The sequence below is a fragment of the Oryzias latipes genome, chromosome 5 (genome assembly GCF_053564925.1).
Source record: "Oryzias latipes strain Hd-rR chromosome 5, Olatipes_Hd-rR_3.1".
Lineage (NCBI taxonomy): Eukaryota > Metazoa > Chordata > Actinopteri > Beloniformes > Adrianichthyidae > Oryzias > Oryzias latipes.
The window spans coordinates 27,985,537-28,010,790 of NC_136241.1; the positions used below are offsets into that span (position 1 = coordinate 27,985,537).

The window sequence follows — 25,254 nt, forward strand, 5'->3', positions numbered from 1 at the left end:
CTGAACCCCACAGCGCTCTCGGTGGTTAAGGGTTGGTGTCAAGGTTAAGTTTCATACACAACGGACACTGAACGAATTCTTTCTGAATGTGCTTAACGCATTCAAGAACGTGCGTTTCTTTTTTTACTGGTTTCTAGCACGTCTGCCACTTAAGCTATATTCACACCAAGCTTGGAAACGCACATTCAAGCCACCACTTCCAATGAGAAGTCTATGTAAACACACGTATGTGGGCGTTTCTGGCCTCCGCATCGGTAGCACTCGCGTTACACGTCACTACACAAGCTTTTAAGTCTGTTTTGGGCTCTACGTACAAAAAACGTGGTCACTGAACATGCATCAAAACTTAAACTAGTTGAACTTTGACCAATCTGGGACATGGATTTCTTAGTGACATGTGGGTAATGTCCTTTTCAAAACCAACCGTTTGAAAACTGTAATGAAAAAGACCTTAATAGTTGGAGTTTGTATCCGGCCAGAATTATATGATACCAAATCTGTCATATATCGGAACAGAGCTGTGAAAGAAAAAGCCTGGAGCAAGATTTTTAAGATTTACATCGCTTTAACATTTCGCACCAAGCCTCTTCCAACTGTAAGTACATGCACTAGGATCAGGTAGCGACAATCCAGTGTGAACACTATATTAAAAAGTGCGTCCAAGATCCCCCCATTTAGCACGTTCTTGAACGTGTGAAATGTCTGGTGTGTACATACCTTTACAGCTGAAAAGGCCTTGGTGCGAAATGGTTTGGTTTATTGGTAGCAGACATGGATTACCATTATGTCAGGAGAGTGGCCTTTGTCTTTATTCGAAAAAAAAATGCAAACATCGTCAGGCTAAATTTTTCGCTGTGTCTGGGTTTACCAGATAAACCAGCTACGCTCTGAGTTTGCTGGGTTTCACCACGTCACTACAAAATCCAAGTTCCTGATTGGTCAAAGTTGGACCTGGTTTAGCTTGCAAGGGGCGTTATTTGCCACATGTTTTGTGTGTAAAGCCCGAAAACGCTCGTAAAAATGAGAGATTTTTGAATTTTGAAGACCAAAATGTGCATTTGCATAGACTTTTCCGTGCTGTGACTGTAGCTTGAGGCAGCAGAGCCTCCATCAGTGTGTGAATATGTGTGTGCATGGGTGAATGGGACTGTAAATGCAAAGTGAGCCTTCTAAGAAGATATTAAAGCACTCTAAAACTATACCCATTTTACCATTTATTTGAGCACATACTGATAGTGTTGTTTACTTGTTTTCTGTTTATTTACATTCTCTGCAGGGTGTTACCTGGTGACCCCATGGACAGGACCCTGTTTATGACAAAGATGGTGCGCTCCAGCAGTTCCACAGGACACAGAAACTACACAGCTCCAACCTGCCCGCCTTCCACCTCCTGGCAGCCAATCAGCTCTCAGCTCCACCAGCAAGGCCCTCCCCCTCCAAACTGCAGCCATGGCAACACTCCGAGTCCCGCGGGGGACCCCTCACTGGTTCGACTGCCCCCTCCTCCTGCTGGAGAAAGACATGGAAGCCACCGATCCAACCGACATGGTCAAGGAGACAGAGGCGGGCCAGAGAGACCAGAGCGGAGAGGGGAGGGCACCAATGGGAGCGGACCAGGAGCAGGAGGGGAAGAGGGGAAGCCCGACAGCGATGCTTCCATCTCCATCCCGTCGGTGGACAATGAGGAGCTGGAGCGTTCCTTCAGTGGGTTCTCTATCTCTCAGTCCAGAGAAAACCTGGACTTTCTGAACAACAGCTTTTATCCCTCCACCAACTTAGGAGAGCATCCGGTGGGGGGTGGCGCAGCCCGTTGTCCCAACATCCGTTCCTATATTGCAGAGGGAGAGTCAGACTCCGATTCTGAGCTGTGTGCTCCCTCTCCGCACTCAGATCGGGCCTGGAGCAGCACCAAGTAGATCAAAAAACCACAGGGAGGAACCAGCAGAACCACCAATCCCAGATTGCAAAAACAGTACCGGGGGGGGGTGAGGCACAGCCCAGACGGCAGAGCTCAATCTCAATCCACAGACGCTTTAAAACAGACGGCATGATGGGAAGTGATGTTTTATCGTTTTTCCTGTCAAGGGTTGTGGCCCGGCTGCAGAGCCTCTTCTTTAATGCACAAACACAGAAACCCCCCACTCATATTCATCCAGTCCTGACCTCCTCACTTCTGTGATTGCTTAATTGTTGCATGCACACTACAGTTATCATCCACATGAATTGTCTGACAGCACCGGGGCAGCAGGTAGGGGTGGATTTCTAACATCTGATTGGTTGTTGGGATACAAAATGGCCTGAATGGTTTCAAGCCCTCATACTGCATGTTGGGTGGTCTGGGATGGGGTAGTGCGGGTCTTCTCTCACAAAAACTTTCTATTCAAAGTCTCAAACACGACTTTCTTTGTAAATGTTCCACACTGTCTGCTGTGGAGGAAGAGGAGGCAGAAGAACAGAGCTGCTGACAAGGGAAAGAAGAGAGGATAAGCATCGGTTTGCATGATCACTGTCAGTTCATGGTCGACTTTCACTGAAGGAGTTGCAGCTGAACATTAGAGCATAAAGTCTGTAGATGCTTGGAGTTGTGCATTGAAGCTGGATCAGGTCTGCTCTCAGAGATCCTAGTTCACTGTTCACCAGAGTTGGGTAATTACAAGTTACATTTACTCAGATACCTTTACTTGAGTAATTTTTTTGGGGGAAAATGTAACTCTTTTAAATACTTTTATGACATCATATTTTTTTAATTACTTGACATCATTTACTTCACTACAATTGACTTTATTAATTTACTTACGTTTAAAGAATTATTTTAATTTATTGTAGGCATGCATAATAGAATTTAAGGGGAACAGTTATCTCGCCAACACAGTTTAGCTTTGCTAACCCAGTAAAGATGCACAGCAAAGTTAAAACATTATTAAATACTTAAAATTTATCATAACTGGGAAAAAGGCAAGATCGGATAAAAAAAAAACATTTGCTTTGTTCAATCAATAACGTAGTGAAATGTCACAAATTTGTACTGAGCTTCAGTCAAAGCTCTGTTCTTACCAAATGAACAGTAAAGTAGGGGAGGATACTTGTTAAAAATATTTTTACTTTTTATTTCAACATCAGAAAATCCAAGAATTTACAGTTAAATTAAAAAAATAATTGCTAAGTCTTTGAGTACCTAGCTTTTTGCTTTTACGAAAGCAGTTATTCGGATGACTACTTTTGCTTCTTTTTGAGTAACATTATTTTAAAGTATAGGTGCTTGAATACAGATTTTGGATAGTTTATCCACATCTGCTGTTTACACTGCAGACGTGTTTGATCACAGACTGAAGACTGATGGATCGAGATGCTGATCTGGTCACTTCACACCTTCAGAGTGCAGCTCTGCTAAACTGACGCCCACCAGTAACCAAGCTGCTGATCAATGAGCCTAATGAAAGGTGAAATGTTGGGCATCTGTCCAGATCCAGCCTGATCTTTCGTGTGTCTCAGTGATTTGTTCAACTTAAACCGTGTCTTACAGCTGCCGCTCAAAGTTGAGGCATAAAATGTGTGACAATTGCTTACTAAGACTCTCCTGAGGTTCATTACATTTTGAGCCATAAAAGAGACATTAGAGTCTGAGCTTTCTCTAGCTGCTCAAAGATGTTTTCTCACACTTTTTGACCAATGGAAACTGAAGCCAGAACAATCAGATATGTTTAATAAACCAGCAACACTGATGCTGCTGCAGGTGATCATGCAGCATCTGGTTTAGCTCCAGGAAGAAACAACCACAGCTGCACTGATACGTACTGTTGTCTTTATTCCAATGACTGCTGAACTTCTGAGATCCACTTTATCTCCAGCCAAGCTGCTCAGATCCAGATGGCTTCAGAGTTTTGTCCCCTCTCACTAACTGTGTGTTCCTGAGAAGCAGCTTGTGGTCTCCTTTATTTACTCCTTTCCTCACTTGTGTCACCACTTTCTACAGCGCACACACAGTTATCAGCCTGATAACAATTACGGATGAAAGAAAAAAGCTTTAGTTGCTCCGCAGATGAATGATTGCTGGAGATGTGTCTTGTTCTTGTCCAATGTAACCGGCTGAAGTGAAACCTAACCGGCTGCAGGTGTGAGCGGTTCTGGTTGTGAGGGTCCAGCCTCCAGCATGCAGCTCTTAAAAAACATGAGAAGCCAGAAAAACCTGTTCACTGTTTCTTTACTCAGATTTCAATAAAACCGTCACAGATTCGAAATAAATTTATTGAATGTTTGGTTCTGCTTGATTCCAGTGTATTTATTAAGTTCTTAATCACCACAAAGGTCGTCTCAAGATGCAACACAAGATAAACTGCTTTTTTATTAAGTTCTAAATGAGTAACTATATACAATACTGGAAATCTTTTTTTCTGCCATTAATTTAGCATTAGAATGCAACACAACAGGATGGGGGTTTCCTCCAAAGCATATCTCCTCAACCCTTCATGTAGCCTCAAGTTTGTTCCCTCCTGGATTCACTATCGGGATTCAGATGTAGAATCCTCAGATCCCAACATGAAAGTAGTTCAGAGATCAGTTCCGTGCCCATTTTCATCATATCGTTGGACAAAGATTATAGTACTTTCTAAGAGTGATGCTGAAAAACTCATCCATGCATTTGTTAAGTCTAGACTGGATTACAATAACTCTTTGTTAGCAGCGTGTCCTTAGAGTTCCTTAAAAAGTCTCCAGCTTGTTCAGAACGCAGCAGCTAGATTGTTAGCAGGAACTAGCAGAAGAGATCACATCACTCTTGTGTTAGTTTCACTTCACTGGCTCCCAGTTAATTCTAGCATCAAGTTCAAAATCCCCCTGTTAACCTATAAGGCCTTACATGGTATGGCCCCATCCTATATTAAGGACCTCATAGTACCTTACCACCCAAACAGAACACTTCACTCCCAAAATGCAGGACTGCTTGTGGTTCCTAGAATTGGTAAAAGTACGGTTGGAGGTAGAGCGTTTAGCCACTAAGCCCCTGTTTTATGGAATAAACTCCCAGCTCATGTAAGAGAGGCCAACACAGTTTCTACATTCAAAGTTAGACTGAAAACATTCCTCTTTGGACAGGCTTATTGTCAGACTAGTTAGTATTCTGAGATCACTTAACTTAATGTTAATGTGTTTAAACTAAACTTAATAACAATAACAATTTTTTTTTAGTAGGCTGCTAGAAGTTGAAGCTGGGGTAACTATGGTGCACTGGGGTTCTGTCCTCTGTTCTCATCTACTTCTACCCTCCTTCTCTCCTCTATTCTTGATTATTATTCATCATTTGGTTCCCTCTGTTTGGTGCAGTGTGATTCGTGTATTGTCCCTCTTTCCCTCTCCCTTCCGGGTGAGTGGGAGTGCTTCCAGGTTCCAGTTGGCTCATCCGTGCTCCTGTTCCTGACCGTGTACCTCGTCTCTGGCTCGCCTCTACTACTGCTTCTACACCTGGCTGTGGATTCTGCCTCTGGCTCGACTCTGCTCTGTACCTGACCGAGTACCTCGTCTCTGCTCCTGCTCCTACACCTGGCTGTGGATCCTGTCTCCGGCTCGACTCGCGCCCCTGACTGTCCCCCCCAACTCCGTCTGCATAAAACTCGTCTGCTGGACTTTAAATATATAGTTGTAGAGTTAGATAAGTTAATTCTTTTCTATGAGTTCTGGTACATCGCCTGTCCATCCTGGGGGAGGATCCCTCCTTCATGTGGACACCCCTGAGATCTCTTCGTTTTTTCTGGAATCCGTTTTTTTAGGAGTTTTTCCTTACTGCAAAGAGGGGTCCAAGGGCAGGGATGCCCAGTTTAGTTAGTCTGTTTAGTTAAAGTTTTAGTATTATCCTATTGAATTATATGTATTCATGATCCTTTTGATTTGATGTTTTACTTTTTTAATTACTGATACGAAGCCCATCGAGATGACTGTTGTTGTGAATTTGGGCTATACAAATTGAATTGAATTGAATTGAAAAGTGAACGTTTGTCAGCACGTTCCATGTCCATCTCACTGTGAATCCGTGATGTCCTGCCCATAGATAAATGAACACCAGAGCCATCCTCGGACGGCGGACATGAACTCATTGATTTCATGAAGTTAAAATGTAATTAATCTGACTATTTGCGACAATTATGATTCCACTGTCTTCTGAAGATTAAAATTTTGGTTTTATCAAAAAAAATACATTTAAAAACCTTTTTTGGTAAAGAAATTTTCCACGCAATGCATTGTGGTCTATATTCGCAGACCTAGTAAGCATCGATGCTCACTGGTTATTCGCAGAGACTTCTGGGAAATTTATAGCACACTCGATTTTGGAATTGTAGATTCGGACAGCACTACAAAATGGCGAACGCACTATATTAATGCACTGTGTAGTGAGTAGTGAAGGAATTCAGACACAACCAGAATTAAAGAACAAAAACAATTCAGAAAGACAACTTTAATTAAACTTTGATAAAGATAAGCATGTCAAAAAAAAAACTGAGTTTGGTGAAAGAAGTTCTCCTCACTTCTTCTTGAACCTGTGGAACAGATGGATCATCTCTTAACTTAGCTGTCACAGAATTAACACAAACATGTTTAGATCCTAGTTAGATTAGATTTAGATTTTCTGGTTATTAAAAACCATGTTTAAAATGTATTAATTATCTGTCATCGACTTGAGGTTTTGCTTTAAGCTTCATGTAAGCAGCCAAAAGGGGGACGGTCATATTAATTAGAATTACTATATTGGCTGGTACAAAGTTAAGTGAGTTTTGCTGAGTCCACCCACCTGCCAGTTGAGGAAAGATAAAAACCACAGCTCTCAAATGCACAAATATGGGCTCAAATAAAACCAACTGTATTTTTTAAACTCACTCCCAATTGTCATAATTGAAAATTAAAACCAAATAGTAGAATTTTTTGACACCCCTTTACTAATGTTTTTGGTGTAAAGCTAAACTTCTAAACCAGTGTTTTTCAACCAGTGTGCCGCGGCACATAAGTGTGCCGTGAGAGATGGTCAAGTGTGCCGTGGGAAATTGCCCTCATTAACTGATCTAAAAACATTTTCCATCTCCATGATTTCAGCTCTGTGTTCATCCAAACAGGCCCTGATAAAACACTGCGGAGTTAGGAATATAAAAGATCATAAAATACTTTTTCTTTGCGTTTATTTTATTTTTTTAAAGACATTTTGATAAGGTACCGCGATTCAGCTGCACCTTCGGCTGTATTTTGGAAACGTCCCGTCCCTTTAACTGTCTCCACCAATCATTCTTGAAGGCTTAATCACATGTCATCAGTCTGACCAATCAGAAGTGGTTAAAGTCTTCACTTCCTTGTCCCGATTTAGCTCGTAAAGTCGCTCAGTTCTAAAAAAAATAGCAGCTAAAGCTCGTCTATAGCGGTGTAGCTTTCCACAGAATCCGGTATCAGACCGTGGAACAAGTGAACAAAACAATGAAGCTCCGAAAAGCAATCTCCGGCCGTTTTATGCACTACATCTCCCATGATGCATTGGGTTGTGAGAGTGACAGCGCATACGGAGATCTGTTGTTAAACGTGTTGAAACCAACGAACACACATCAAACTGTTTTTAAATCTTCTAACTTATCTTTTATTGCATCTTTTAGAAAAAAACAGCTGCTGTTTCCAGCTTTTTTCTGCAACAATTATCTCAAAAATGCATGTGAGATTGCGGAGGGGCTGTAGATCCATACAGACTATGAGTTTCTCCTTTTTTTTTTTAATTTTTTGGCTGCTGGTATGCCGCGGGAATTTTTTTAAGGTTAAAGTGTGCCGTGGCTCAGAAAAGGTTGAAAAACACTGTTCTAAACTATGAGTAATTGGGAAATAGCTCACTTCTGCCCCCAGCCTCCGGTGGTCATTTTAGGAACTGCAACATTCCATTTGCTAGAGTTAGCCTTTAATTCAGGAACAACTGGTTGGCTGAACATTAAAAATTATAAGTCTAGCTGTGAAGCTGGAAGCATTTATACCATAGCTTCCATCATTTGGCTTCGTGAAGGAGGAAAAACACTAAACTCCTGGTGAGACTCACCGGGTATTGCCGGAGCGCTTCCTGTCCAGCCCCAGACGCTTCCTGTCTTCGAAGGACGGCCTGAAATAACACAGGTAGGTTTAAGACACGTGTTTGTTCGGACAGAGAGACAGGTGTGCTGTTGCTCTCACCCAGCTCTGTACTGCTTTAGAGCCTTCCTGCTTGTGTTGGTCAGCTCCTTATCGAACACAGACTTTTTTCCACCTCCTCCTCCTCCTCCTGTCTTCTGATTGGCTGCTACACAAGTGCAGGTTGCTCAGGTGTGTGTTTGCACAGGTGCACTTTCTAGTCAGATTTCTTGAAGTGAACCCTACCTTTAGCTGGCGCCTCATCTTCAACCATCGCTCTCGCCCTCTTCGGCTTCCTCTCCCTCTTTGCAGCCCGCTCAGCAAACATCTGCGCCTTCAGGATCTCGAACTGAGCGCGCTCCTCAGACTGTGACATCCCAGGTAGGAAAAAAACAAACTGAGCACATTCTAAGGTGTCAGACAAATGGGGGTTGAATGATGGATCTTACAGAAAGCTCTTTTTTCTTGGCATCCTTCACAAACTTGTCTCTCTTCTTCTTCCCTCTCAGGGCGAAATCGAACTCCTGCAGAGCCTTCGACACTGAAACCAGCAGCAGTTACACAGCCTGCAGAGAACCGCACACCAATGCAGGTTTACACATCAGTGGCAGCAGGTACTCACCACGGCTCTGCTTCCTTTCCTGCTGAGTCTGAAACCAAACTCGTTGCGATTCGGAGGAAGAGGCGGAGCCATCCAGACGCTTCTGTGCCACACTGAGCTGCAGAGACACACAGACACAACCTTTATGTCAGTGTAAGACTCTTTGTGTCAAGCTACAAACACACCAGGCATTTGACATGCATTCAAAAACGCAATGAACGCGCCTTTAGCATATGGCATTCACACTGGACTGTCGCTTCCTGAAACTAGCGCGCATGCACTCACAGTTGGAAGAGGTTTGGTGCGAAATGTCGATGCGGTGCAAATCTCACAAAACTTGCTCGGGGCTTTTTCTTTCACAACTCTATTCCCATATATGAAAGACTTTGTGTCATATAAATCTGTCTGTTTTCTCCTTCATTTTCAAACGCTTGGCACTTTCCTGTATGGAAAAGGACGCTACACATACGTTGCTACCAAAGTCCCTGATTGGTCAAAGTTCAACTGGTTTCACTTCCAACGCGCATTTAATGGCTGCGTAGAGCCTGAAAACAGTCTTAAAAACTTGCGTAGTGACGCATGAACACAAGAGTTTTGAACGTGGAAGCCTGAAATGTGCATTTACACGACTTCATTGCAAGGGTCCGCTAGAACGCACGTTGTCGATGTGAACGTAGCGTCAGTGGGACCTCATGTATGAACGGTAAAAACGCCACAGCTGCATCTGCCATGTTTCCCAACCATGCTTAGATGTACAAACATTTACTTTGGGATGCAAAGCCCCCTAAATCTGGAAATTGTGGTGTGGATCTATTACTGATGTATTTAGAGTACAAAGTCCTTTCTGCACAGACCTGTGATGTCACACAGACCTACCTTAGCTTCAGAAGCGGCCAGCTCTCTTTCTTCTTTTTCCAGCCTCATCACCGCTTCAACGTCTTTCTCCAGTTTGCAGATCAGATCTCTGAACTTCAGGACGACGTCTGCGACACAGAAACAGACGACTCAGCTGAGGCCTCCACTCTGCCAGGAGTCCTGAGCCGTCTCTTTCTTCTCATGTCCGTTCACACCTGAGGTGTGCGAGTGTACCTGGCGGCAAGACTCGAGCCTTCACGCTGTTCTTGGCTGACTTCACCACTTCCTTCAGAATCCTGCGCTCTGACTCGCCAACCAAAGACACAGAGCGTCCGGAGCGGCCAGCCCTCGCCGTGCGGCCTACGCGGTGGACATAGTGCTTGACGGTGGATGGCATTGTGAAGTTTATGACCTGACAAGGGTATAAAGGACACTTGGGTCAAAGTTATATTTAAATTTAAACAAAACTTAAAGGCTTTGAATCTGAGTTGACAGCAACAACATATTCAACGTCAAATTTTGTACTGCTTAGATTAGAAATGCTTGCTGTGCTTTGTTAAAGTATTCTAACCGTTCATTCAATTTAACTGAGAAAATAAAGATATGTTATTAAAATATACAAATATATATTAATAAAAGAAAGCAAGGAAAACTATATCCGATTCATTCCTTTATGGAATAAATTGCAGGGGAAAAACTTTAACCAGAAACAAGTTTCCTTAAAATCTATTTCAACATTTAGTAGCCAGAACAAAACAATAAAAAAATGTGATCTGTGTCTCAAATTGAAACAAAGGTTGTAAAAGTCAAACCAGCAGCTTCACTGCGGCACAACTCACCGTCTTCACTCCATCGATGTCCAGACCTCGAGCTGCTACGTCTGTGGCCACCAAAATGTCTATCTGGTCATCTTTGAAACGCCTAAAGAACAAAACAACAATGAAGACACTCCAAGAAGAGTTCCCTTGTGTCTGATTCTCTACATATATGATGCACTTCGTCTTTGGTTTGAGTACCTCAGGTTCTCCAGTCTCTGATTTTGGCTAAGTTCTCCATGCAATTCTCCGACTTTCAGGCCCATCAAGCCCAACAGGATGTGCAGTCTGTGCGCCTGTTTCCTCGTCTGCGTGAACAACATCACGTGGTCCTGGAAGGTCCGAGTCAGGAGAGCTGAAGTGCAAAAAAGTAACGGTCTGAGGAGAACCACACCACCGACAGTGTTGCCAAGCAGCCCGCGGAACTGGATCCTACCGGCCACGACGGCCTCTCTGTCTCCTTCTCTGTGTGGTCGGATCCGGATAAACTCCTGCCGCAGGAACGGCGCCACGTCTGTGTTGCTGTTTACAAAAATTCTGACTGGCTGCTTCAGCGACACGGCAGCAAGATCTTTCACCTGTGCGGACAAGATGCGGGATGGTAAACGAGTCAAAGAGCGTGTAGCAAGATGGCAGGCAAGTAACAGTTGGACATAGATTATACAAGACAAGAAAGCATACAAGTCACATGGAAAGTCACAGCTAGGAATCACAGAAAAGGTTCCAGGTTTCTTCAGGGAGTAAGTTTTCCCTAAAGATGCTTCCACTTCAGTAGGAATCTCTGCCACCATCAGCCCTTCACACCTGAAATGTTACCCCACCCATCCCGGCGTACCTCCTCTGTCATGGTGGCAGAGAACAGCATGGTCTGTCTGTTGTAGGAGCACAGGCGGATGATCTCCTTCATCTGTTCTTCAAAGTACTCGTCAAGCATCCTGAGAGGGTTGAGCAGAAACCACAGGTGAGTGTCTCATCATGGGCCACGCCCATAAATCGATTAATAAGTCTTTACCTGTCGGCCTCGTCCAGAATTAGGATCTCAATATGACTCAGTTCAAAGTTTGGCGTGTTGTGAAGGTGGTCAATGAGTCGACCTGGTGTTGCTATTAGGACATCTGGCCCCGCCCTCAATGCTGCTTCTTGAGACTTCAGGTCCAAACCCCCTGGAGACAGGAAATAGATAAGAACCAGGGGCTAGAGACCGGTACAGAAGCAGAACCATCTGTTGGACCAAAGAATGATGGGAATTAATCTCACCGACAGCCAAGCAGGTAGTGATGGAAGTGAACTGGGCCAGTTGCCGGGCAACAGAGTGCACCTGGATCCCCAACTCCCTGGTAGGAACCAAAACCAGGACCCGGGTCACTTGGGAGGTTCTGGGCTTGTAAATCAGACGCTCCAGCACAGGTAGCATGAAGGCCGCCGTCTTTCCTGCAGACAAACGCAGACAGGTTACATCTGCCAGACCCGGCACCGCCAATCTACAGGTCAAACCAGCAGCTCAGGTACCTGTCCCAGTGGCAGCACAGGCACACAAATCTCTGCCCAGCAGGCTGACCGGAACACAGGCCTTCTGGATGGGAGTGGGCTGCTTGAAGCCCAAAGCTGTGATAGCCTGCCAGAACACAAGAACAAGAGCAGGAAGGTGAGCCTGTGGACCTCTGAGCGGACTGACTACACCTGTTTGACCCAGACAAGCTTCACCTTCAGGATGGGTCTGGACAGGTTCATGTCATCAAAGCTCAGCTGATCATCAAACTGAGACGCATCTTCGTGGAACGACTCAGGAGCCTGAAGAAAGAAAAAAAACGCTGGTAAATATGAACCTGAAACCAGAACCAAGACACAAACTCCTCCTCCTCACCTCCTCTGCTGCCTTCCTCTTCTTTCCTCGTCGGCCTTTATCTCTCAGGGTGTCTGGCAGAAAGAGAAAACTTTTACTCAGGGGTTTCCAAGAGCCTCCACAGAACCTCCAAAGTTCTGTTCTTTAAAAGTGTTTTCTGTCTGTTGGCCCAGATGGCCTTTGATGCTGTTGTTATAGTAACCACCTGAGCAGCTCACACGAATGTCTTCCCTTCTAGGTATTATCGTTGGGTTCTACTGCTCAAATGTTCATTTGAATGAAAACACCACGAGATATGAAGGTTTTTTTAGGGTCTCGCCTTTACACCCACCTGATTTGGTCAGAACCTCCTCATCACTGGAGCCAAACTCCTCCTCCTCCTCATCATCATCATCATCATCGTCGTCGTCATCATCATCATTGTCATCATTCTCATCCTCTTCTGCCTTCAGTTTCTCTTCCTCCTCCTTCTCTTCCTTCTCAGAAGCTGAAGGATTTCCCTCTTTGGGACTCTGCTTGTCCTGCAGATTGAGCCAAACTTTTCCTCAGACACATTCACTTTTTAGATGTTTTTCATTTATTTCCAAAGCTCTAAAACATCAGGCTGCTACAAAGGCCGAGGTAACAACTATCAAACAAAAGAGAGTGAAAACAATAAGACTTTTACCCTCCGCCCCAATTTACCTCACCGTTCAAAGACAATAAAAAAACAGCTTAACTTCAAATCAACAAACAAAAAAAGATATAAAAGAATAATAAAATAATTTGTTATAATTTTACAAGTATTTGATGCTCATTTTTAGGTTGTTTCATCTCTTTCAATAGTTTTTCAATCTTCAATTGTCTTTTCTTTCATTTTTATCAATTAAGATTTCAAATTATGGCGAGTGTTTGTCTGAACTCTCAAAGTTATTCTTATTTTGGGAATAATACATCTGCATAAACTCTAGCGCTTCTTCCGTAAGACTTCCTGACAGTTTTTGAACTGGACTCACCTCAGCCTTCCTCTTCTTCCGGATTGTCTCTATTTTCTGGTCCAGCGTCGTCAGGCTTCTCTGCAGAAACAGAGCGGACATCAGTGCAAAAGAACGGAGGACGTTTCGGTTCTCTGCCAAACCAGCTACCTTTTTTTTTAACTGGGACATCACGTCGGCCATGGCCCAGGCTTCATCACGGCTCGGCCGGTCTGTTTCGACAAACTCAAAGTCGCAGTTGAAGTCTCTGCAGCTGCGGGGTCCCTGCTTCTTCTTCCTGTTCAGGACTATTGGCCCCTCCTGCACACAACAGTTCATTCAGCATCTTATTTTCTTTTAAAGCCAATTTATTCGGCTAAAAGGTAAAATAACTACTGATATAAACTTAATAAATAATGGTATTTAATAAAACCACAACAGATACCATAACTGACAGCAAAACATTGGACTGTTCTCAAGTGTTCTCCAGTGAATTCTGATCTAAATTCAACAAAACGTCTGTGCTAAAATGTTTTTCTTAAGATTGTGTTGAGTAGAGCAAATACAAATATTAAAATTGTTCTTTAAAAAAAGACTTTAAAAAGTTAAAAGTATAAATTGAAGGGTGGGCTTATTAAAAGAACCACAACTACAAGATCCATTTTACTTATAGAAAATGTGTGTCAATTTAAAGGAGGACGGTTGTCTCCAACCTGGCAACAACTATTATTCTTGCAGGGTCAGAGTCATTCAACAGAAGATTAGGAAGATGGAGCAGAACCAAAGTCAGAAATAAACCACAAAACCAACTTTGACGAAAGGATCCTTCGTGCAGAAGTATGGACTCACCTCTGGTTCTGACTCGGTATCGGGTTCCTCCGGGCTCTGGTCTTCGTCCCGGAGGGTCCCGATCAGACCCAGTTGCGCCAGCATTTTTTCCAGGTTCTGTTGTCCACGCACTCACGTGTAGACGAAAACCGGAAATGTCAGCGCTAGATTCCGGTTTCTAAGATTTCCATGTTGTTTGGCGCCTCCTGCTGCCGCGGAGGCCTTCACAAAAACAAAGAGAAAAGCTACGGGATCATGTTTTTTTTCTTTCTTTTTTTTATGAATTACAAGTTTTACAATCTTAGAACAATTAATGTACAGCATGGCAAAAAAATATACATACATGGATCATGGATATACATGGATCCAGTGCGGCATCACTGTTGTATCAATGCGTATGAATGATGGTGATGGTCAGAGGGACCGTAGGCGCGAACTGGCAGCCATGCTTCTGTCATCTCCAAGTATGAATGAGGAGTGAATGAATATTGAACACAATGTAAGCGCTTTGAGCGTGTGCAAAACTGCAGATAAATCTAATCCATAATTATTTTTTTAATTTTAACTATTTGTCTGCAAGTGGATGCATCAGAGTAGAGCGGAGTGGGGATTGTCATCTTCCCATTGTAGCACCTACATCACACCTACAAGCTTTTCCTACTACAATTTTTCATCTGCTCCTGATTCATTTGTTGAATAAAAAAATACTCATATGCTTGTTGTTTGTTTCTTTTTGTTCATTTGCCCTTTAGTTTTGATTATATCTCTTTTCAGGTGTTGCTTTGCCACAAACTGTGGGGATGTTTGCTTTAGCACCCACCGTGACTTTGTGTGTAGTTTTTGTAGTTCGCAATCAGCAGAGTCAAGAGGTCAGTGCATACAGTAGGGGACGTTCTGCCCTTGCTTCGTCAGCAGATTCTTCATAAAACAACAAAAAAAAAGTAAAACTTCCCGTCACGTTAAATGTGTCATTAGCCCTTGAAGCCCTCTTGCGGGCCAAGGGGTCTGACATAGATGAAATCCTCACCTTTTGGCAGGTGGACCTTATAGGACACACAGGAAAACAAACAGAAAATGTTCTGACAGTGACAGTGACAGTGACGTCTAAACTGAAGCAATAATGTTTGTGCAGTGATGCAATGCTGCTCCTTATGCAACTGGCTGGCTCCTCCCCTGAAACAGCTGAGAACTTTGTTCCACTGCATCGACAGGAGCGTTTATTCATTCATGAATTTCCTGAGCTGTTAATTCAGCTTTTATGGAAGGAAAAATAACCTGCACACTGAAAATACAGTAGTGGGTTTCTAACTCGTGAACCATGACTTTGAGGACTCGGACATAACCACCACTTCCCTCTGCTGTCTATATTTATAAGCTACAAACTAAACATTTTGAATAAACTTCTGCATAGTTTGTATTACTGAAAAGCTTTCTGTGGTCTGGAAGGGAAGTGATTGGACGGTTTCAGTTATTGGCTTGGACAAACTCTTACGTGTTTATATGATGCCACACACATCATGCACACAATGCAGTTATATAGGAGGGGCTGCTCACTGGTTCTGGTTGGGTCTAAAGTGCGGTCTTGTGAATGAAAATTTACTGCAAAGGTGTCAATAGTCCACATCAAGATTATGATGCATGAAAGGTAGTAAGAGATGTTACAGAGTCACCAGTTTCCATTGGTACCAGGGAAGCTCTTATTTTGTAGATTAGCTCACAGGAAGTGCTGGTTCTGCTAGTAGTGGCTTGACTGGAAGAAAATGAGCTGTGTGTGAGTGTGTGAAAGAGCAGCATGCTGCAGTGTGCGTTCATGACAGCCTGAGGACACACAGGGACAGACCGGATGAGCATGGCGGAGCAGAAAAAGATCTTGTGCGTGGGTCTGGTGTGTCTTGACATCATCAACGTGGTGGACAAATACCCTGAGGAAGACTCTGACAGCAGGTTAGCACACAGGCTAGCAGCCACACACTCAAAACTCTTCCATCAGCTGATCTGCCAGCACATACACACTTTTGTCTCTTTTGATGCTTCTGGTAAACCAATTGTGTTGTGGAAAGCAGCTACATTGTTTTTTAGAAAGCTTTTGTGTTCTACTGATGTGTCCTAAAATTTATTTAATCAGTGTGGATCCGTAGTCATTCATTCATCTTCCAAACCTGTTTTGTCCCTTTTGGGGTCACGGGGCTGCTGGAGCCTATCCTGGCCACTCGTGGGAGAAGGTGGATCCCCGGTTTCTTCTTTTTTTAATGGCTATTAAGTGTCTGTTGAGCTCACATTAAAGAAAATCTGCAACTCATCGTGTCTCAGGGGCAAAGTTTAACCTGCTAACCAGTCATAAACGCCAACTGCTGCCAAAAATCATCATCTGAGCAGTGAAATGTTCAACTGTTGCAACGCAGCTCTGACAAGTTCAGTTCAGTTTGAGTGGGGTTGGGGTTCAGGGTTTGGGCTGGGGTCAAACATGAGTGCTGTGGCTGGAGGACCATCGCAGCCTCACATCAGGACAACTGTGCTGACCTTCAGGGCTAAGTGCTTACATAATGAGGCTGCTGTAAAAAGATAACTTAGAAGAGGACGTTCTCAGGACAAATGCAAGCCAACTATGCTTACCCTTAGCCCCGCCCCTCACAGGGTTATAAAGGCAAGAATCAGGACTTCAAACAATTCCATCTTTACGTTGACACTGGTTTTACAAGAGAGCCGTGACTCTTCTACCCCTTCAAACAGACATAAATACATCCACATGTGCATTTCAAGATCATAAACGGATAGAAACCTGGTTTTTTGAAACGCATCTTCTAAGCCTCAAAGACAGGTGAAGGTTTTGGAATTTTCTCTGGAGGGCGACAGAAATCTTTGAATGCTTTCTGGGAAAAGACACAATTACCCTTTGACTGCACAGTTATCTGGTGAAGAAGAATGTTATGTTCATAGTCTGATAAAAGCTTTAACGACCAAATTTCCAATGACTGCTCGTTCTCTTGGTCTCAGCATATTTTTTCAAGAATATTTATCTGCCTCTTAAATTGCCGGACCTTCTGAAATGATTTGGGGGTGCTCTTTGTCTATGTGTTCCTGCTCCGATCTCTATTTTCTCCACTTCTTTTTATTTAATGTAGTTTAGGGCCTAAACTACAAATGTTACTCAAAATGATAATTACTAAATTTACAACTGCACTTACAGTAGTAGCATTTTAGTTTGAAAAGTAGTTTTTTTGGAAACCTGAGGTTTAAAAAAAATTAAACGCCAACTTCAGCCCTGTTTGGACCGGTCTGTGAAAATATTGTCTGCCATTAATCCGGTCTGTGGGACCACTGGTTTACAGAATCCCTGTTGTATGAAATGCCCATTTAGATGAGACCAACAGTGTTTAGATAGCAAATGAAAAGCAGTTTTTCAGCATCGGTTAATAAAGCAGTTTGAATTTTCTAGATGTTACTGAGAAAGAAATAATACAATTTTGTTATACCAATGCGTTAAACCTCAGTCTCAGGTGGAACCATCAAGACAGAAAGTAACAAAAAAAAAAAGAGTGATTATAAAAGACAGTGTCACATACACTTAAATATTTTGTATGAACAGTAGAATCTGTCACTGCATTTGTTCTGGATGGGATGAGTCCTGTTGATGAAGAGTACTGGTGACATGCTGCATGTTAACGTTTTGGTTTTCTTCAGAATATTTACCAAACAACAGTAAAAACTGGAATAATGCAAATGCTAAAAAACTTAAAGGATGGATAGGACTTTACCTTTTTTTTGTCCAGAAACTCTCTTCATTTGTTTATCCCTAAGTTTTCTTGACGTTTTCTGAGTTTACAGATGAGTGTGACCCCTGTGTTCAGGTGTTTGTCGCAGCGATGGCAGCGAGGCGGGAACGCGTCCAACTCCTGCACTGTGCTGTCGCTGCTTGGAGCTCCGTGCGCCTTCATGGGCTCTCTGGCTGCTGGTCTGACCGCGGAGTGAGTATTGACAGACACATCTGACTGAAATCACTGTTGTTCAGGGCTACATTTTCTGATCCCACTGAGCTGTTCCTGTTGTAAGGAGAAGGCTGGATGGTTAAAAAACAGCAGAGAGCAGGTGGATGACAATTTATTGAGAGCTTGGAGATGGGCAGAGAGCCAGGCAGGCAGTCAGGATCAAACAGTGAGTTCTGCAGCCAAACCATCCAAATAGCTGCACTGGAGTCAGTAAGAGGACAATCTGGCACAGAGTGGCTGGAGGAACTGGGCTTTATGCCGTTGGTCTGATGAGGGAAGTGACTCCATCTGAGAAGGGTGTGGAGCAGGAAAAACAAACCGGAACAGAGGCAGGGATCCCAACATCTCCCCTGTGACTGGATCTCCATGTGCATACCAGACAATGTAAAGAAGTCATTTCCAGAGTCGATTTCAGGTCAGACCACTCACCGCCACCCCTACTTTCCCATCACGATGTTGTCTCTGCTTTTTTTCCTCATGAACACTTTTCATCTTCTGCTAACCCTCAAACAGCCCCCCCCCCCCCCCTCCATGGTTTTCAAGACCTGGAACTCACCTCTCCTCACAATCAGTTATGTGATAAACCTAATTTGACAATTGAGTCACACATTCTCAATGAATTGCTTTGGAAAAACTTTCTTGCAACAGGAAGTGTCAAAGGGATGATCCTTTACGGGGAGCTACGCAGTAGGTTAGCCTATTTTAGGGGTTCTAATAAATATTCTAGGTGCAGCTAGAAATCCAGCCGTAGAGACCATCCTTTCTGGTCATATGTTGTATGCATATCTGTGATGCAAATAAAAAAAACAGGTGTCCAAAACTTGAACCCTGAGGAACTCCACCCGACAAGTTGAGTGCATTATCTGTACATGACAACTGGACTGAGGGACCCCTCCCCCTTGCATTCCAAACAGGAAGTATAAACTGGTTCCAAGAAGCCAAAATCCCATAAACTTCTATTGAGAAATTAACAGCTGTTACTCAGTCAATCATTCTTCCTCGGATACATGTTCTTGCTAATACTAATTTTTTTTCCACAATTTTTTTTCATAAACTTTGCTTCAATAAAAGTATGTAATCTCACGTGGAACTTTTGAAACATTTATTGACAGATTCTCCCGAACATGCTTTCAAGTGGTAGCGGTGGGAACATTAAAAAAGTTCACTCCTGATTGATCAAAGTAGTCAGTACTCAGACCGACTCGGACCAATAACAGCTTACTGATGATTTCTGGTTTCAACATCTCGACGTCTGTATTGCGAAAAAATGGTGACTCAAATGACGTATCTTTGCTGAAAGTAACCCGTTTTCTAAGGGGGATGTCACACTCACTAGGTCCAGTTCTTCATTACAGTCATTGGTGATGACTGTGATGGAAACAATGTCTCCTGCCTTCACAATAAGATTTTACACAAACTTTGGCTTGACTCTAATGACTGGCTTCTTTTCTATTTCTAGTAGATCGAGTAGGATATTATGGCGTCCAAGGCTTGAAACACGAACAAGCTCAACTCATAAACAGTTCATGTTTTTGTAGTTTTATTTTGGAGGACTTCCAGGTGTTCTGCATTGATGTCAGTCTGGTGTCCAAGCACGCTCAGTGCGTCCCCCCAGCTTCTGTGGTCATCAGCAACATCAGTACAGGAAGTCGCACCATCCTGCACATGAACAGGTGTGTGTGTGTATGTGGGTGTGTAACTGTGTGTGTGACTTTCACTAATGCTATCTTTTCAGTACCATCATCATCATCATCCTTGGGGAAGATCTTCTGCCTCTGCTGCTCGTAAACCCATCAGGCTTTTTCCTCGGTGTACTGCAGAGGGCACTGTGATATGTCCTGTCTGTCTATTTTAGTTTCATCATGGCTGACTTCTCGCGTCGAGCGGTCGATGTCTCTGCAGTGGTTTGGCAGGTCAAAGGTCAAACTCCTTGCGCGTGTTGTGTGGTGTGTCCACCCAATGGGTCTCGAACTGTCTTTCTATTCGATACGTAAGAGAACTTGCTGGCGCTTTGCAGCATTCACTGAACACCTCTTCATCAGCCTGAACCCCCAGGCTTTATATTTTTGCTCTGATTGTTAGCAACTACATGAGTAATAAAAGCAAAAGCATTTCCATTAGCTCAAACCACTGAAAACCAACTAAATGCTCAGCTGAAAAACAAAAACGTCTCCCCTCATGTCATTGAAAACGTTTGTTTTGGTGTGAAGGTCACACACATGTTCCTGAAGCTCCGCCTCTCTTCCTGAGCAGTGATGAGGTGTTCAGAGAATGCTGTTTGATCGTTCGCCGGGGAGCATGCAGAGATGATCCAAAATCAGTTGAAAATCAGGTTTTGTGCACTGCAGAGAGCAGCAGAGCCCCTGAATCAGATCAAACCTACCAAGTCAGAGTTTTATGTGTTTGTCACTCAAGTTCTGCAGGGAGAAAAAACAAACGTTTCATTGTGGTTTGAGCTGTTTGGGGCCTCTGCAATGCATTGGGACTTACTTGATCTTAATTATTAATTATAACGCAAAAATCGTCTATGGTAATTACATTCTACAATTTCGTTGTATTATGTACAATGACAATAAAGGCTTCTTCCTCTTCTTCCTCTTCTTCTTCTTCTTTTTCTTCTGACTTCAATTTTAATTAGAATAATTCAATGTATTTTCCACGCAACAATATATTTTACTCAAATAAATCAGGTTATTAGGAGCTGCCATCTATATAAATGCACAGACAAGATTTTAAATGTTTGAGATTTTATACCACTAAAGTACATGACGTCACTCTGAACATTAATCTGATAATGCAGCTGGAGGATTGGGATTACAAACAGAAATTGCGAGGACAAGGAACATGTGGCTCTGGTTTACACAGTAACTGCTTCACATGAACTGTGTACAAGCTACTGTGCTCCTTTCTTTGCACAGGGGCAAAATTTCATAAACGTAATGGTCCAGATGGTTCTGTTTTGGTTTGAGGCTAATTAAAAAAAAGAATAATCGTTTTGTATTTTTACTGAAAAAATCTTTAGATTTATCAGATATATAGGAAATGGTTCCATCAGTTTTTACCTTCTAAAGAACTGACTTTGACTGCAAAGGTAGTTTATTATTTTAGGGAAACGTATATTAACCATAAAAAAATTTAAAAAAGGAAATAATTTAAAGTGACCTATCTGTTCAAATGAAGAAAATAGAGCTGTTTTTGATCTGAGGAGTTTTTTTTAGTCCATCATCTGAAACTAACTGAATTAGCTGGCTGTGTTCACACTTTTAAAGTGTGGCGTCTTTGCAATGTGACGCCTCACCTCAGTTCACTTTTCTGTAGATGATTTTACACTTCAAACGTCTGTCATTCATGGCCTTCTAAAGCTATAGTTTTGAGTCAGATGGCAGAATCCCCTCAGTTTGATTTTAAAAAATGATTTTGGGGTTTAAAATCAGCGATGGAAAGCTAGGAAATTATAATTTTTCTAGTATTTAACTGGTTAACTGGTTACTGATACTTGTTATAGGTCCAAAAAATGATTGAGACACAGTCAAATGTCAAACAATACATAAAAGCAAAAATTAAGTAAAAAAATTAAATTATCATTGTAGGGAAATTGGAAACAACGTAGATCAAATGAACCATTGAAATTCTAAAATAAATAAAGGGAAAATTGAAAGCATGAAAATAAAATCACAAAATGAAATGGGGAATGGATCATTATTAGCAATGAAGCATTGGCATTTTTGATCTGAGTGCTTGAAGGACAAACGTCCTCAATTCTGCTGTCAGTTATGAAAATCATTACATGGTGACTAAGGACTACCCTTCATTTTTTCAGAAACCTTCCTGACGTCACACTGGAGGATTTCTCTAAAGTCAATTTGCATCAGTTCAAATGGATGCATTGGGAGGTACGCAGTTTGAGACCATTGACTGTATAATAGAACTGGAGTGACCGAGTGTGACGTCTCTCACAGAAAAATGACTGACTTCCGGCTCCAACGGCATGAAGCTAATTCAGTCGGCATTGCTCTGCAACACGGACGTCGCCATGTTGGAGTCAGACAACAGTGATTTGTCCGGGTCGGTCTCAGTCAATGTTTCTATGGCAACTACTGTCGCCAGTCAGGAGTGAACTTGTTCGAAGTCCACATCCCTTCCACTGAAAGCGGACTATGGAGAATCTGTCAGTAAAACGTTTGAGGCGGGGCCACATGCTTTTACTGAGGCATCTGATTGGTCCGTTTCTAACTTGAATAATTTATGATAAATAAAAAACATCATGACAAATAAATTAGGATTAGCAAGAAGATGTTAAAAAGGGTAACTTTTCAGGTTATTCTTTTATTTAGCACCAAGACATCGCTGTCGGATAAAAAAATAATAAAATAAATGTTTTCTTATGGCAAAATCTTTTTTATTTATTATTATTATTAATAACAACTATTAAAGGTTACATTTAGCTGTGTGTAAGCGGTTTTTTCTTCAAGTTTTATAATTTTATTTGAGCAGAAAATACCTTTAACTGCAAAAAACCTAAAAGAGCCATAAAACTTGAGTTTAGCACACATGTAGGACTTCTGTTTGCTCTGCTTTAGCAGACAGTGTTGAATCTTTCTCTTCACTTAAAACATTAACAGATAATTTAGTAGAGCCATGCCTTCTTGTGCATTTTTTACTTCCACATGTCACCGTCTTCTGTTTTTTTCTTCTTCTTCCAGGGAAGAAATGCAGAGGAGCAGGTGAAAATGATTCAGCAGGTGGAGCAGTATAACAGCACGCTGCCTCAGCAGGAGAGGATCACGGTTTCTGTGGAGATCGAGAAAACCCGCGAACCGCTCTATCAGCTGTTTCCATACGGCGATGTGGTACGAGTCAGCATTATGACATTCAATTTATCATAATTTACTTGTATTTCCTTTTTTTTTCCTGAACAAAATAATTTTTTTGTTGCAATTGACATGTTTTTCCATTTTTTCCCTACCTGGGAGCCTGTTCCGCAAGTTCTTCTTACAGCATCACTCTGTTGTCAGGGTTAGGGTTAGGGTTAAGAGGTTAGATTCAACCTTTTGAAAATATGATACTTTTTGACGGTTGGGAGAAATTCTGCAGGTTTTTGGAGCACGCTCATTGATCAGAAAGACCGTAATGGATTATTAGCTGACTAAACAATGTTCTACCTGCATATAAGCAAAAAAAAAACAAAGGTTCTTTAGAAGTTGCAGAGCTTATCCAGCAAAGCACTTCCATCATTTTCAGCCAGCAGTAGGTCTTCTGTGGTTGGAAAGTCCTATTAGAAACATGCTAAGTTTGTGCAATGTGAGGACATCAGTCAAACTGTCAAGCCTCAGAACATTTGGTCATTTATAAACTAGCAGCAGCTCTTTTAAATCAAGTTCATATGTAGAACTAGACAATAGAAATAATGTGGTTCTGGTCCAAACTGGCAGCTGCCATCTGCAGGAGCTGCAACTTTCAAATAGTTATGAGAAGTAAACAGAAGAGTGGTAAAGAAGTCCTGTGAACAGGAATTGATTACTTGTATGCATGCAGATAATGTTCTGTACTGGGTTATGTACTGACCTCCAGCACATCTTCCTTCATTGTCCTGGAGAACGCTTCAAGTCAGTGCAGGATCCTGACTTTTCCCTGTTTTTTAAAAAAAATCTTAAGATTTGCAATGAAAACCAGATTCTGTACATCAATGTTTGTGAGGTTTTAACCTTACAGTTGTCATCACATCTTCATCTTTAGATGTGTGTGCCTGCAGGTGTTCGTCAGTAAAGATGTTGCAAGCTACTTTGGCTACGAGTCAGCTGAAGCTGCTGTGAGAGGATTTTACAGTCGGGTCAAAAAAGGGTGAATTTTGTTGAACTTTTGCTGGCTCTGACTCATCTGTCTCTGATCTGTCTGTCTTTGACTTATCTGTCTTTGACTAGCCTGTGTCTAACCTGTCTGTTTCTAACACATCTGTCTCTTATCTGTCTGTCTGACCCATCTGTCTTTGCCCTGTCTCTCTTTGACCCGTCTGTCTTTGACACATCTGTCTCTTATCGGTCTATCTGACCCATCTGTCTCTGGCCCGTCTGTCTCTAACCTGTCTGTTTCTAACACATCTGTCTCTTATCTGTCTGTCTGACCCATCTGTCTTTGCCCCGTCTATCTTTGACCCGTCTGTCTCTAACACATCTGTCTCTGACCTATCTATCTTTGACCAACACATCTTTGACCCTCTGTCTCTGACCTTTCTGTCTCTGCCTCATACATCTTTGACCCGTCTGTCTAACCCGTCTGCCTCTGATCCGACTCTAACCCTTCTGTTTGACCTGTCTGACCTGTCTGTCTCTCCCTCGTCTGTCCTACAGTGCCATTCTTATCTGTGCTTGGGCAGAGAAAGGAGCGGATGCATTGGGTCCTGATGGTGTGCACGTTCATTCAGATGCATTTCCTCCTGAAAAACTGGTGGACACTCTCGGAGCTGGAGACACCTTTAACGCTGGAGTAATCTTCATGCTTTCAAACGGTAACACAGTTTGCCGAACGCTTTAACACTACCTCAGTGTGTTCGAGATAAATGATTAAGAAAAAATACTGATCCGAGATGGAATTTTAAAGTTAATACATAAGTCAAGTCCTGCATGGAAAAAAGAGGCAATGAGCCAGTGAAACTTTGAAAAAACACATTTTTTCCCTTCAGGTTTATTTATCAAAATATATTTATATTTCTCCATTTACAGGAAAGTCTTTGCAGGAAGCTCTCACCTTTGGCTGTAAGATTGCAGGGAAGAAGTGTGGTTTCCATGGTTATGATGGCATCGTTGAGAAGACAAGCACCTGAAGAACAAACCATGTTTTTACAGAATTCATTTCAGTTTTTGAGGACAAAAACTGGTAAAAATGTTTTTTTTTTTTGTTTTTTGTTGCTTTAAAGTAAATTTTTGTGATAACTGTAAAAACAAGATTTTTCCTATCAAAATGTTAAATTCAAGCATTATTTTTAATGTAAGTCTTGCAAAATGTAAATAAATGTAACTTCATTTTGCCATTTTTCACTCTTTTTCTGTTATTCCACCTTAACCCATCTGCAAATCAAAAGAACCCCCCCCCCCCCCAAAAAAAAGATTTACCACCCATCACACACACATAATAATAACATAATAATGCAAAACACATCAATAAGGTCCTGAACTTGGACTGTAGACATGTGTATTTTTGATGTTGAGCTGAATTTTTAACACAATAGTATCTGGAAACTTGCTCCTTTTTGCAGCTT

General features: G+C 42.2%; 3 protein-coding genes across 8 annotated transcripts in view; 2 read left to right on the forward strand and 1 right to left on the reverse strand.

Annotated features, from left to right (window-relative positions):
* Positions 1-4,268, forward strand: part of LOC101156642 (potassium voltage-gated channel subfamily KQT member 2) — a 32,851-nt gene extending 28,583 nt beyond the window's left edge. For all 4 annotated transcript variants that reach the window (XR_013656075.1, XR_013656076.1, XM_023955136.2 and 1 more), the window contains one exon: positions 1,277-4,268. Coding sequence is in view for 2 of the 4 variants with exons in the window: in XM_023955136.2 (XP_023810904.1) it covers positions 1,277-1,916 (640 nt within the window). In the remaining 2 variants the exon portion in view is untranslated. The remainder of the gene's footprint in view (positions 1-1,276) is intronic.
* Positions 4,269-6,430: 2,162 nt separating this feature from the next.
* Positions 6,431-14,192, reverse strand: ddx27 (DEAD (Asp-Glu-Ala-Asp) box polypeptide 27). Of its 2 annotated transcripts, none has more exons than XM_011475342.4 (21): positions 14,035-14,192; positions 13,357-13,506; positions 13,228-13,287; positions 12,564-12,753; positions 12,254-12,306; positions 12,094-12,180; positions 11,899-12,004; positions 11,647-11,820; positions 11,402-11,552; positions 11,225-11,324; positions 10,826-10,967; positions 10,591-10,744; positions 10,414-10,495; positions 9,809-9,986; positions 9,596-9,702; positions 8,741-8,837; positions 8,568-8,659; positions 8,365-8,485; positions 8,182-8,284; positions 8,051-8,110; positions 6,431-6,527 (listed from the first exon to the last, which is right to left on the reverse strand). In XM_011475342.4, the coding sequence occupies exons 1-21, from the start codon at positions 14,116-14,118 to the stop codon at positions 6,512-6,514; spliced, it is 2,307 nt and encodes a 768-aa protein (XP_011473644.1). In that variant the 5' UTR covers positions 14,119-14,192; the 3' UTR covers positions 6,431-6,511. The 2 variants fall into 2 exon arrangements, with proteins under 2 accessions (XP_011473644.1, XP_011473643.1); XM_011475341.4 differs by having other exon boundaries at positions 8,182-8,287.
* A 1,542-nt stretch (positions 14,193-15,734) lies between these two features.
* Positions 15,735-25,026, forward strand: khk (ketohexokinase). Of its 2 annotated transcripts, none has more exons than XM_004069064.5 (8): positions 15,735-15,957; positions 17,862-17,978; positions 19,538-19,672; positions 21,820-21,892; positions 22,703-22,849; positions 23,752-23,840; positions 24,347-24,504; positions 24,719-25,026. In XM_004069064.5, the coding sequence occupies exons 1-8, from the start codon at positions 15,857-15,859 to the stop codon at positions 24,817-24,819; spliced, it is 921 nt and encodes a 306-aa protein (XP_004069112.1). In that variant the 5' UTR covers positions 15,735-15,856; the 3' UTR covers positions 24,820-25,026. The 2 variants fall into 2 exon arrangements, with proteins under 2 accessions (XP_004069112.1, XP_023810906.1); XM_023955138.2 differs by lacking the exon at positions 19,538-19,672 and adding an exon at positions 19,855-19,989.
* Positions 25,027-25,254: the final 228 nt, after the last annotated feature.